The 13,051-nt window shown below is 42.2% G+C and overlaps 1 protein-coding gene across 9 annotated transcripts in view; it reads right to left on the minus strand.

Moving 5' to 3' along the window:
* RIPOR2 (RHO family interacting cell polarization regulator 2) overlaps window positions 1–13,051 on the minus strand; it is a 445,875-nt gene that overhangs the window by 39,007 nt on the left and 393,817 nt on the right. For all 9 annotated transcript variants that reach the window (XM_069219867.1, XM_069219864.1, XM_069219860.1 and 6 more), the window contains 4 exons: window positions 12,043–12,201; window positions 10,293–10,498; window positions 8,092–8,175; window positions 3,319–3,409 (listed from right to left, as the gene is read on the minus strand). In XM_069219867.1, the coding sequence (XP_069075968.1) occupies window positions 3,319–3,409; window positions 8,092–8,175; window positions 10,293–10,498; window positions 12,043–12,201 (540 nt within the window). The remainder of the gene's footprint in view (window positions 1–3,318; window positions 3,410–8,091; window positions 8,176–10,292; window positions 10,499–12,042; window positions 12,202–13,051) is intronic.

Below are 13,051 nucleotides of genomic sequence, written 5' to 3' on the forward strand. Positions count from 1 at the left end.
ATGTGTTCAACAAACACAGTCAACTGCACTGGAAGAGCATGTGTAAAGCCAGTCCAGATCAACATGATTTTTGCCTTGGTCCAGTTCAACAGTAATCAGGCCTCCCACGTGCATTTGTCACTGGCAAGTAGGCCACCACATATCTATACAATCTTTCCAAATTTCTTCCTTTCTGCAACCAATTTTGCTGCAGACAAGCTCCTTCCACCCATCCACCATTCATTTATTTTTCTCTGCATTTATGGAAATGGAGCTTCAGATCAACCCTATCAACGTGACTCGCAGACCCTTTGAAGATCAAAGCAAAGACAAGACTTTATGCAACCTCTGTTGACTTGTAAGGAATAGTAGACAAAGCATGACAGAAACAACTAGGTAAGTAGAATGGCACAAACCGTGCCGCTTTTTAATGCTAACCATTGTCCATATGGGATCTGTAGTAAAGTTTGTACTTTTTTTTTTTTTTTTTTTAAAGCAAGCTGGAAATCATAACCAACTCCTATTAAGCACAGACAAACCTGTATTGCAACTTCAAACATGGCTTTTCAGGTCCTCAAAAACAGTAAACCTGGGAAATTCACAAATTTCACATTGCATACAATTTCACAAAATTGCGCACTGTGCAATTTTGTGTATTTTTTTTTTTTTACCCAAGCTTGTATCTTGTGTTAAACATGGAGATACCAGCCAGAGAACAGTTTGGGCGCAAAATTACTCACAGAGAGACATTTTCTACTTTAACCAGACATCTGCCAGTATCTTGCAATATTTTTGAACATGAGGTACGCACTTGTGTAAAAAAAAAGGGACCTGATAGCTCAGTAAATCACATGTCACTGTGAAAGCATGCTTTCGAAATGTTTCATAGAGTTTCATGACATTTTGTGATTTCATGTAGCTTTAAAAATCCGTCAATGATGAAAAAATGAAAACGACAACATACCTAAAATGTGCTTAGTTCTGCAATAATATCTACAAGTAGTGTAAAAGGGACATTCTGGGCCTCTGTTGATTGAACACATCCTAGAGGTGGAATACGGGGGGGATTTCAGGTCTTGTTTCAAATGTCTTAGCCTACACCTCCTTTCTTATTGATTGACAGGAGACCTAATCACATAACTACATTCTGCCATAAACATACGTTTATGACCACATTTACCCGTTTTAAACTTGCCAGGGATTCACAAAAGGATTCCTGGTAGGCATATGGGTTGAGATTTCTACTGTGAGTGCAGAGATCTCCGCACTAATAAATCCCACTTAAATGATGAGATTCAGGAAGTTCAAAGACATAGGGGGTCATTCCGACCCCTGGGACCACGGAAGCACTGCCAACAGGCTGGCGGTGCTTCCCAGCCCATTCTGACCGCGGCGGTAAAGTCGCGGTCAGAAAAGGGGATCCGGCGGTTTCCCGCCGGATTTCCCCTGCATGGGCTGAATCTCCATGGCGGCGCTGCTTGCAGCGCCGCCATGGAGATTCTGACCCCCTTCCCGCCATCCTGTTTCTGGCGGTTTTTACCGCCAGGAACAGGATGGAGGGAACGGGTGTCGTGGGGCCCCTGCACTGCCCATGCCACTGACATGGGCAGTGCAGGGGCCCCCTAACAGGGCCCCATAAAGATTTTCACTGTCTGCTTAGCAGACAGTGAAAATTGCGACGGGTGCAACTGCACCCGTCGCAACCCTGCAACTCCGCCGGCTCCATTCGGAGCCGGCTTCCTTGTTGCAGGGCCTTTCCCGCTAGGCCGGCGGGCGCTCTTTTGGCGGTCGCCCGCCGGCCCAGCGGGAAAGCCAGAATGGCCGCCGCGGTCTTTTGACCGCGGAGCGGCCATATGGCGGTAACCGCGTGGCGGGCGGCGACCGCCGCCCGCCGCGGTCAGAATGACCGCCATAGTTAGTTTTGGAAGTTTTAATGTCTCTAACAAGTATGTTTGTGGGCATACCCATAATCTTCACCTTCCTTTTCCAGCCTGAAAGGGTTGGATATGTTGTTCAGTCAAGTGGTGGCGTAAATCCCATTTCAGGATAGGAAGAGAAATTGTTTACTCCCAAAATTGGTGGGAATGATCGGGAAGGGTTTTCTCCACAGGAATAATATTTACCACATGGTGCAAAAATAAATGCGCATTTGCACAGGAAACTAACTCCTGACTGGAAATCACATGCCTTTCTAAGAATCCACAAGGAAACCTGCACCAAGTATGCAGTGTCTTGCTGTGTAAAGACTACATACATTATTTTGTTGAACTGATATTCTGACCAGAGTTGTCCACTTAACCAATGTTTGTCTTACAATTCTTCCTAAATTCCACCATTTCTTCTGCCCTAAATTACTCTACCATTTTCACTGAAGCTAATTTACCTCCTAAAGTTAACCACAGTATGGAGGTTGACATTCAAGTGGTTACTAAGTCACAATACAGTTTTCTTCTGTGATTTTGGACATGTGAAAATGTGATGTTTCTCAGAAACACACTCAAAATAAGAGGTGCATATATGTAAATAATATTTTTGTATCCAACATGCCGTGTTGCCTCTAAACTGCCCCACATTTTGTCAAATATGGGATCTAAAACAGATGCAGATTTGATAATTTAGATGGGATCCATAACATAATTTCGAATTACACCAACTTTGACATAAACCCACGGAGAGATTCTCCTACATGGAAATTCATCAAGATTTCATGGATAGTCGTTGTAGAAAGTGAATTAAACCATGTGAATCAAACTGTTACTACCTGGAATGGATTTCAAGAATCCATATTTTAAAAAATGAACATTTTTATTGCAAAGATTTTTGATGTTCGTTCTTTCCTTGCAAAATTACAATCCTCATGAATATTCCTAAAATTTATGTTTTTTTTGTAGCATGGTCAAGTGCTGACTCCTAAGGCTACTAGTTTTAAAACTGGATGGTTCTCTCAAACTTCTCAATTTAAAATTCACATCACTTGACATTAATGAAATGTTGCTGAAACAACAAAAACAGCAAGCGAGCATGAAAAAAACATCACTCTGCACTATACTGATAACATAGCTAAAGGGGCCATATAGAGTACAGTACTCAAATTTGGCTTATAGGGGAAGTAAAGATGTTGCCCGCATTGCTAAGCTGCTTCATCGGGAAAGTCTCATCAGGTTTGACTGTCACTGACGACTACAGAATATATGGGCTTTCATTTCTCTTAAGACTAAGAAGAAGGCAGGCATTTTGGTGAGCAGGTTAACTAGCAGTGAAGCTGTGGGAGTATGGCCATATCACATGATAGGAAAACTTTTATTTATTCAGTGTTTTAAGAATAAGGATAAAACTCACCTAGAGACAGCAGGGTTTCAGATGCTACCTTTCGGACCTCTTCATTTTCGGACTGGCACAGCACCACCAGTGCTTTAATGCTTTCGGTAGCCTGGAAAGCATAAATGGAAAGGGAATTTTGTCACTGTTAACAACTAGGTGAAATAGTCAGCCACAACAGTTAGACTTGTGCCACACCACAAAAGCACGGCAACATGATGTTCCTTCTTAAATTAGATCCTGCCCATCTAGCACACACCCTATGACACTTTCAAAGATCAGCTACAGTTTTGTTTTAATGGTACAGATTCTATTTAACGTTGGATGGGCTATAAATTAGTAAGCTGTTACATAAATAAGAAACTATAACTACAATTTAGCTTTCATTGTCTCTTCGGTCCCTCTGCTACTGATATCCTTCCTAGGACTGGGGGCCTGTAGGAAAGCATCCACTGGATTAATCTCAGATGAGTGAAACAGAGAAGGGCCTCTCTTGCTGTGGAGGGCTCTGAAGAGGCATTCAAGGAATCCAGACATACAAATAAATAAACATTTGCAATGCAATGGGTTTCGCGTTTGCTCGAGTTAGAGCTATTAGCGTTGTAAATTCCTAACTGGACTTTTCTTGCCACATAGATTGAAAATGACAAGTAAAACAATTGGCATAGGCAAGCCGATTCAAAGTGCCACGGCCGCCATGAGCATGAGCGCAAAGGAGTGACACAAAAGGAAAAAGAAGTTCACTACCAGTCAAATGTATTTGCAAATGTGCAATTATCTATGTAACAGGTGCGATGGCCAAGGCGGTAACAAAACTCCCTCAAAGAGGGACAAACGTAAAGCATTTACCAATGATAACAAAGGATTTTTGAAAGGTAAACCCATGAATGAGTGAAGGTGATGGGCGTGGTAATAAGCCCACAGATAGATTACAGGCCAGATTGTGCGTTCGACCTAAAAAAAGGGAGAGAAAAAAAGGGCGTAGGAAATTTGTAGGAGAGTAAAGGTTCTCCACTCTGGAAGGGCAGGTGGTGTGGCACAGGATGGAGCATACTGAAAAGCCATTTTAATCTGAGATTAAAGGAATCGAGGCACATCAAGAACCTCAAAATCTGTGGATTAGACCAGTAAGAGAAGAGGAGGTTGAGGACGAAGAAGATTAATGTGGAGAAAATAAAACAACAGTAGATTAGGCGGCAACATAGTCAGTGAGTCATGAGCAGTAGGCACAGGGAAGGAAAAGACCCCCACTCATGGTTGTTTGCATAATAAAATTCAGGAATAATCAGGCTTTATTGGGCCCCTCGTGCCTCTGGGATTTTGGGCCACTGTGCCTGCTGCACCAATAGAATCTACGCCCCTGGGGTTGGGATGGGAAGGCAGCGAGAAACGCAGAAGAACAGGGGAAGAACTGGGGAACCAAGTTTGAGGCCTGGCCTCGGCACAACATCCCATAATTCTAGGCAAAAATCTTGCACTACCAAAGCCCCAAAGATTTGTGCGATGTGATCTGGTGCTCCTGTAAAGCACTGTAATGCCTATGGACCAAGATTGCTCTATATAAAACTACAAAAAAAAAGTAAAGTAAACAAACCACGTGAAATAGGTTTGGGGGAGGAAACAAAGGTGGAGAGGAGGGGCAATGAAGAAACAAGATATTGGACTGTTCACTATTCCTGGCCTAGATGGTCTTTTTACAGTTCAATTCATGCCAAACACACCCATGCACGATGACATCACTAAAAGTCCCAGTGTTTTGCAAATGATTTTTGGGGTGCAGATAGTGAGCTGAGTGTTCAAATTACTCTGCAGCTCTGGCGCTCCCCGCATAAAGAATATTACAAAGCATGCTAATAGGCGCCAAAGGTAAAATTAAGAAATATTAAACAAACATAAATAAATCATGAACAGTATCGATCCTGTCCTTGAACATAAGGGCAAACGATCGCCAGTGCTAAGATTTCAACAAAAGAACAATGCCGCCGCCGCACAAGGGTGGGAGCCTTTCTGGTTTTGGCAGTCCTCCTAGACTGTTAACTAACAAGACACTCCGAGTGTGAGAACATTTCTGCTAAAGACAGGTGACTTATTTATGAATTTCTGGCAATGCTAGGAATTCACTCCATTCTCCTCAGGGCAGGGTCAGGGTGGTGAAATGAAAGTTTCCCACGGTATTTTTTTCCCTCTCTGAATTATGTCCAGCGTTCTGGCGGCAAGGCATTGCGCAGGTACTGCACGTTTTCCCTCAGGGCACGGACTAGTCAGAGGCTTATCTTTGTGCTCAGGTAATCACCTTCTGCAGTTACAGGAACAAAAGTGTCACCGACAGCCCGTCAGTCACCGGTTCTAACTGATCGAGCGCTCAAAAGAAAAAGAAGAAGAAACCCGCCGATTATAGTATTAATAGTTTATTGGGACTTATTACCTGTAATCAACAGAAGCCACTAGCCACCTAGAAATAACGCTTAAAGCCATTATATGATTGAGACAAAGAGGAGATGCTGGAAATTCTCTGAACCCAGAGTAATTCCAATTAGAATTCTGGATTGTGTATATATTTAGGGGTTACACTGTTACTTTTTACCCCAGTGAAGAAAAATCCTAACAAAATATGACGTGTTGGAGAACGTGGCTATCACTGGTTGAATTGGCCTGTAGATCAGGCCTATAACGCAGCATGATGTGGACGTTAAGGCTGGTATGCCCTCTGCAGCGCGTTATAATGATTTAGTGTGGATCTATAGACTACAGCTGAGGGCCATATCTGACACTAAGTGCTTGCACATGAGTTACAGGCCTTGGCCCTATGCAAAGTCCTAAGGACACACACCACACCACTGTACCGCCCAGGGGAAGAATATTCTAATTAAAACAGCAGACTGCAGAGAAGTATTTGATGGGTGAGAAAGAAGACATACACCAGACATCAGAATACCCCTTCCAGGTTGCTGGGTTTTTAAGGGATATTCCTGGTCACCAACAAGGTCTGATGACCAGGGCTATAATTTATTGTTTGCCATCTGGTTTAAAAAAAAGGTTGTAGTGGTCACCTAATATGTCAGGCCGTGAATTCTAAGGCACTTATGCTCATGGGTTCTAGGTCAGTAGCAATCTCGGGGATTCTCTAGTTAGCAGAACCTGTAGTTCTTTCATGTATCCTGAACAATAAATTCCTATGTGAACTTCCAATTCTCTTGCCTTTTATTTGCATAGGGTCACTGTGTAAGTGCAAGGCCAACCAACAAAGCTTCTAACATCTTAAACTTCTAAAATAAGTCACAAAACTTTAGAACTTTCCAACCACACTCAAATCCATTTTATCTTGTGCCGAAGGTTGGAAGCTTGAGTTGGCTTGATCCCTTTTAGCTGCTGTGGAAGTTATTCAGAAAAGGCTTTGTAGAATTATCATCTGTGTATTATGTATTTGCATTTATAAGGCGCTTCATACCCCACTGTGGTGTTGGGTGCAATATCAAACGAGTCGCATGCTTCACGATGGGGGAGTGTACGGTGGGTAATATTGATTAAGGATGACATGGTGGCTGGGAACTGCAAGGATGGACAATATTGAAGTTTTACTGGGCGCTAGCTTCAGGAGACAGATCACTTCACCCATTAACTATCTGTTCTGTTTTTTTGCATTGATTAAACAAAGAATTATAGAAATACTATTCCAGAAAAGTTCTCTCTAACCTAGGAGTTGCAAGTGTGTGTTTCCACTGTTGAGTGGACCTCACAATTAAAAAAAATAACAGATGATGGATTGAATGCTGAACAGTGTCAAACACTCACCCCCAGTCACAGATCTTGGCCTAATTCCATTGATTATTTTTGCTCACCACACCACTCCAGTTTGGACCCAGCCATATGCAAATCAGTCTTGGCCCTGCTCCCATTGGGTACAGTCCAGCCCGAACTGCTAGGCCCTCCCTGGACTGGAAACAAGCATCCTGGGACCAGTATCATCCCTCATCAGTCTCACAATATTCAAGCACATGAAAGGCCACAGCTCACTTTACGTAACGTATTACGCATATTGCAAGAAGCAAAACAATTGTGTACATGTTTGTTTTCTGTGCAAGGGGTAATGAACCAAACAAGTTACATACAGTTTCACAATAGGGGAAACGTTGAGGGCATTATTTTAGTTGGTGTAAATTATTTTGTGTCAAACCAAGCTCCTATCATTTACAATTGGGAAGTCCAAGATGAATGTGCTCCATCCCCTACTACATATGCAGCAACAACAGTGCAAAATCTGTTTGCTCCATTTTTTTCTTTCTAGGCCAACCTTTTAAGTATAGCTAGTCTGGATTGATAAAAAAAAGAACCACAACTGGTCAAATCGAATTTGCCCAGTTTTCTTGGCCCACTGCAAGTATTAAGTAACATAGAAATATATTGTATAACTCAGCTAATGTTTGAAGAATTCCTAGAATCATTGCTTTAAATATGGAAGGTAGGCAAAACTGTCATATATTCAGATGGTGTGTGGATATGTAACTTCCTTTACGTAGAAAGCATCACTAGGGAGCCACAGTTTAACTGTTAACACATAATAGTAATAACGTTCCACGAAAAAAAACACACCGCAAGACAAACATTACAAGCAGAATTCCTACGAAGCTGTTGTTTGTGTGCCTATCCGGCTCTTGTGCGGCTGCCCCGCAAGCAGTTCTATTGAAAACCTGTTTGTCTTTCTCTCTGTGAAAGTTCATGGGAAAGTAAAGCAGTTTGACACGACTGACTTCACATGGCTCAGAAAAGGCACCCTGTTATCAGCGATTATTGTACCTGAAGGCATTTCAGTGCCAGGCAGGCGGCCTTCTGCAGGTGGAGGTTGGGCTGCGTGAGCACTTCGCAGTAATAACTCAGAGCCTGGGAAACAGACACAAGGAAAGAGATTAACATGATTACGGCAAAGTGCACAAAATGGCGCCAAACGTGACCTAGAGGAAACCCCCACTTGCACAGCGATTATATCATTGTTTCAACCTCATATTTACAAAGTATATTTTTTACTGACGGATTCTGCTGTAATAACACTGCTGGACCAGTAACGTTTCTGAAAGCCTTTTGAGTTTTTTTTCTTTTGAAATAATACAAAAAAATTACTCACCTCAACAACCAGGTGAATTTTTAATACATTAAGTTCCTGTGAGATTTGTTTATTTGCATTATTCTGAAACCCTATTTGACCATGATAGAGCATCTCCACAATGGTTAATGATCATCTTGTGTTTAGATAAAAGTCCTACAGGAGCTCTTGCCACATTCTAACCCTCAATTGTCTTTAAGAAATGGCTAAAAACTTAGGGCACATGTCTGTGTGCAGGGCAGACTCTTTGTCAGAACAAATGTATGATATCAGAGTCCACTGGCATCATTTCACTGTCACAATTATTGTGTCATTAGTGTATAGTTCCCCCTTTTCCAATTTTATTATAAGGACAAAATACTTGTAAAAAAGAGATTGCAGCTTGTAGTACTGCAGATTCTCATGCTTTGTACACTTCTGACTTCTAATGTTGGTGTTGGGCACTGCAAGTTGTTTTTCGTTGAAGTAAGGAACAAGTTACTTACCTTTAGTAAGGCTCTTTCTGTTGGATATTCTAACCACAGATTCCTAATATCTGGAATGCTCCTCTTGCGCCAGACTGAATCTGAAAGTTGTTTTTATTTTTAACAGCAGTTCTCCCGCACGCTAGGGGGTGCTGTGAGGTTCTGTGTTGAACTCGGTCAGCTCTGGAAGTGACAGTGTGGCACTTAGGCACCACCCCGGTGTGTCAACATCAGTTTCTTGATTCGTTTTTTGTGCACCCTCTGACACGGAGCACAAAACAATCAGAGGTACCAGTTTGCAGATCTCTAATTCAGAACATTTTTAGATGGTCATAAAGAAATTTGGATTAACCTAGCTTGTTGAAGCTTGGACAATCAGGCTTTACCATGCCAGGTGCATAGTAAAAATGTCTGATCACCAGGGAACAGCCTCTGCCACCTAGCCACAGGTTGCCCACATTAGCCATAAACACTTCTGTAAGTGATTCACCAAATGGTAAGAATGGCTCAGAGGAACCAAGCTCTTGCTGAAGACTCAGTCAATACATTTGTTTCTGCCTCTACAGTGGGCAACTGTAGTTCAAGAGCCTCAGCTACATTCTGAACACCACAGCAAAATGAAGCACTTCCTACAATTGGTGGTCTTATTAGCAAGTCTTGTTCCATTTCAAGAGATGTGGCCAGCAAATGGGCATTTTACAAATCTGCATATAATGAAACCTCAGCATAATGAGTGAGAAGGAACCTGCCTACCTCCTCCTCATCATCATTATCAGTTTCTTGAGTAGCATAGAATACCTATTGCAATCAGTCTAAGCCAGAACCAAAGAAGCATGAATCCTCCTTTCGTAGCAGCTTCAGTGAAGGGGCATTGGAATTAATTCTGACAGCATAACCACTGGTTGCACTTTCATGAGTTCATAGCGAGACTTAGGCCTGGACCGATCAGACATCAGTGTGGGGTCTGAGATCAGCTTTGGGATTGGATCATCTAGTGGAGTAGGTGGCACCATGAAGGAACTTGCTGTTTGAGGTCCATTGGATCTCCCCGCCGTCTCCCTCCATCACCGAACCATCACTCATCACCCATGAGCAGAGCTGTAACATCTAAACGTGGGGCAGAACACGATCTTCTTGGGTCCACTGTAGACACAGTAACACCGCCAAGATCTACATCAGGCCCTTAATTCCAGCCCTAACCAATTTTGGCATCCAAGATACGTTGCGATAATGATATGTTGTGGTAATGGTTAGATTTTGAATTGATTTTTTATTTTTTATTAAATGGGTTAAAATATTGTTTTTTAACTAAATGTTCCAAACGTAAGGCTTTTCTACTTTGAGCTTAATATCTATTTTGAGAAACTCATGTATTATCCTCTTCTTTTTATCCTATAACGTGAGACAATGTACCTTAGCAAAATTCTGCTTACCTTTTCTCTGAAATGGCTGTTTTCTGCTGCGGCAGAAGTAAGCAGAGTCAGGGCCTCGTTGACGTCACCGCTACTGTCGTCCAGCAGTAAAGCCAAGGCTCTTAGGATCTCCTGCCGGGGAGGCAGGCGGCATGTGGCGGACAGCTCTGCAATATTCCGGAGGTGAGCTTCGTCTCTTGATGACTGGATAATCCGAACCATGAATGCTGGAGATGCCAGAAGGATCACAAAAGCAATTAGAACATGAAAGTTCTGTTCTCCTGTTCACTCAACCCCACTATGCTGCCTGATCCCCAGAGCACTGTGTACCATCATTGCAGGTAACCTGCCTGAAATGGGCTTTTAAATCAGTTTTGAGGCTTTGTATGAACATAAATATCCATATGTAAATCTTATTGTTCAAACCAACACATACTACAACTATTTGTTAACAAGAAGGGAGAGAGACACAATTTTGTTAATCCATTGTTCTTTAAAATTGCTTGTAATATATACATTGTATGGGCAACACGTGTTACTCAGTCACAGTTCGATTCTTTGTTTTTTTATTTTTGCTTTTACGGTGGACATTTCGTGAAGTAGGCACTAAGCCTGTTACATTCCATCAATATAAAAAAGGGCGCTATTTACAATTAAATAAGAATACTCTGAGCACTCTTTTGAGCTGCCTGAACGTGAATAACGTTTTACAAGTGACTGAATATTCAATAATGCTGTAGCCCTGAAAAAGCCAACTGTTATTGTGAAAAACATATTGGCCACAGAATGTTTATATCATGAGAATGGTAAAAAACAATGGATTCACTACAAAAAATGTTCCCCTCTCCCTTCTTGTTGATTTATATGAACTGATGCTTGTCCCATCTGCCAGGCTGGAATAAACTGAGGACGTGCTATTCCGGTCATGATGCACATATGTACTATTTGTAACCTAGCTCGTGGAGCCCGATTACTATTATTTAGAAGGGCAATCCAATGTAGAGGGAAAGGAAAATTCACTTTACCTAGTATTGCATTGCTAACAAACACCGACAATAAACAGTCTAAAATGTTGCTTTGTTTAATGATGCCTGTCTGGGTTTTAAGAAGTACTGTGACATCATTCACTGGATGCGCCCTTTATATTTATATATTGAAGCAAAAGGTGAGACAAAGGCTGTCTGGTCACAGTAAAAACGTGGGTAACATTGAGCAAGATAAGTTATTTTTGATAGTCACACACTACACCATCGGGCACAAACCATCAAAGAAGAATTTAAATCTTGCACTTTTCATGGTCTCGAGAAGTTTTACCCTGGGGGGCAACAGATGTTGAAGAGCAGCAGTGACATTCAGCAGTTCTTTATGGGCTAGGGTGAGGTGCAAACCTCTTTTCTCACCATGTGGGAGTCAACTGTAGAATGGCACTGCTTCTGCCAACCAGGCCTGTGCTCCAGAAATTGATCTTACAGGTCAGTCTGCAGTTAGACGAGGCCCCAACACTACCCACAAGGCCCTTGTACAAGGAGGAGTCCAGCCATTAGGCCCAGTCTTAATCACGTTGCACCCCATGCTTCAAACAAACAGTGTTCTTTCAAACATATTAAAGTGATTTTCTTCATAAGGAGCCCTCTTCATCAAAACATTCTCAGGTGAAAAATTACCCAAGAGGATTATTTCATGTGATGCAAATTTATTAGAAACATTAGTGTCAACAAGCTTATATTGCACTTAGAGATTGGGATGTCACAGAAACAGCTTGGTAACGTACCTTCTTTTGCAAGCTGGATCAAATGGGCATGAAGGTCACTAACATTGTGACTGGCGAAGTAACTGTGATACTGGAACACAGTGACGATCTCGGAGGTAAGACTGGAGGACGGGGGCAGCTCCAGACGATCAAGAATGGAGATCATGAGAGTTTGGAAGGCTACACACAATGTAGAAAAGAAGTACGTATTAACTGTGGTGTAACTATGCATTACGGCAGGAAAGGTACATGAAGTATTCTTACCCCATGCAGTGTTAGGTTTAATCTTCGCAAATGTTGATTAGATTTAGTTTCACAGTACAACATGTTACTCTCTCATGAAAATTTTTATGATGCCATTTCCACACCCCACCAACCAGGACAGGAGTGTCCACTAGGAATAGAGAGGCTGGAAGCTCACTTAAGGTTCCACCAGGTAGGGGAATCAGAGTGCCATACTGCAGTTAGAAACTAGAAATATTACTCTCTGACTAAGGGAGAGGAAAGGTTTACCCATGGGCAAAAATGTAGTTTTAAATGTCTCCTACAGAAAGTTTCCCAAAGACTTACTGTGTAAAACACCAGTACTTCCATTAGGCTTTGCGTGGGTACACTGCTTATCGTTAGTTGGCTTTCTAGTCACGCGTATGTGCTTGCTTCTAATTTGATGACTTTCCTTCCTCCACTGGAACACATGGCAGCTTCTTTACCATCTTTTTGACTGGATAAGGTATTTACCATTTACATCCAGCACCCGGTGGCAGAGCATGTACATGTTTGCTCTCTCACCTTTACTCCTGTGTGGTGTTTCCCGCTCCCACTGGGCATTCTATGCTACCCTCTCCACACGTCTGGTTCATGAGTGAATGGTGACCAATGAGCATGCACGTCATGGTGGTGGGGCCAGATTTTGGTGCTTTTTTGCCCATGCCACCCATCAATGGCAATAAGATTTATTTTGCCTTTTACTGATGCAACAAGCAGTCCCAAAACCAAAATGTTGGTCAACATCTTTCAAAGACTCAGTGGC

This window comes from Pleurodeles waltl, chromosome 2_2 (genome assembly GCF_031143425.1).
Source record: "Pleurodeles waltl isolate 20211129_DDA chromosome 2_2, aPleWal1.hap1.20221129, whole genome shotgun sequence".
Lineage (NCBI taxonomy): Eukaryota > Metazoa > Chordata > Amphibia > Caudata > Salamandridae > Pleurodeles > Pleurodeles waltl.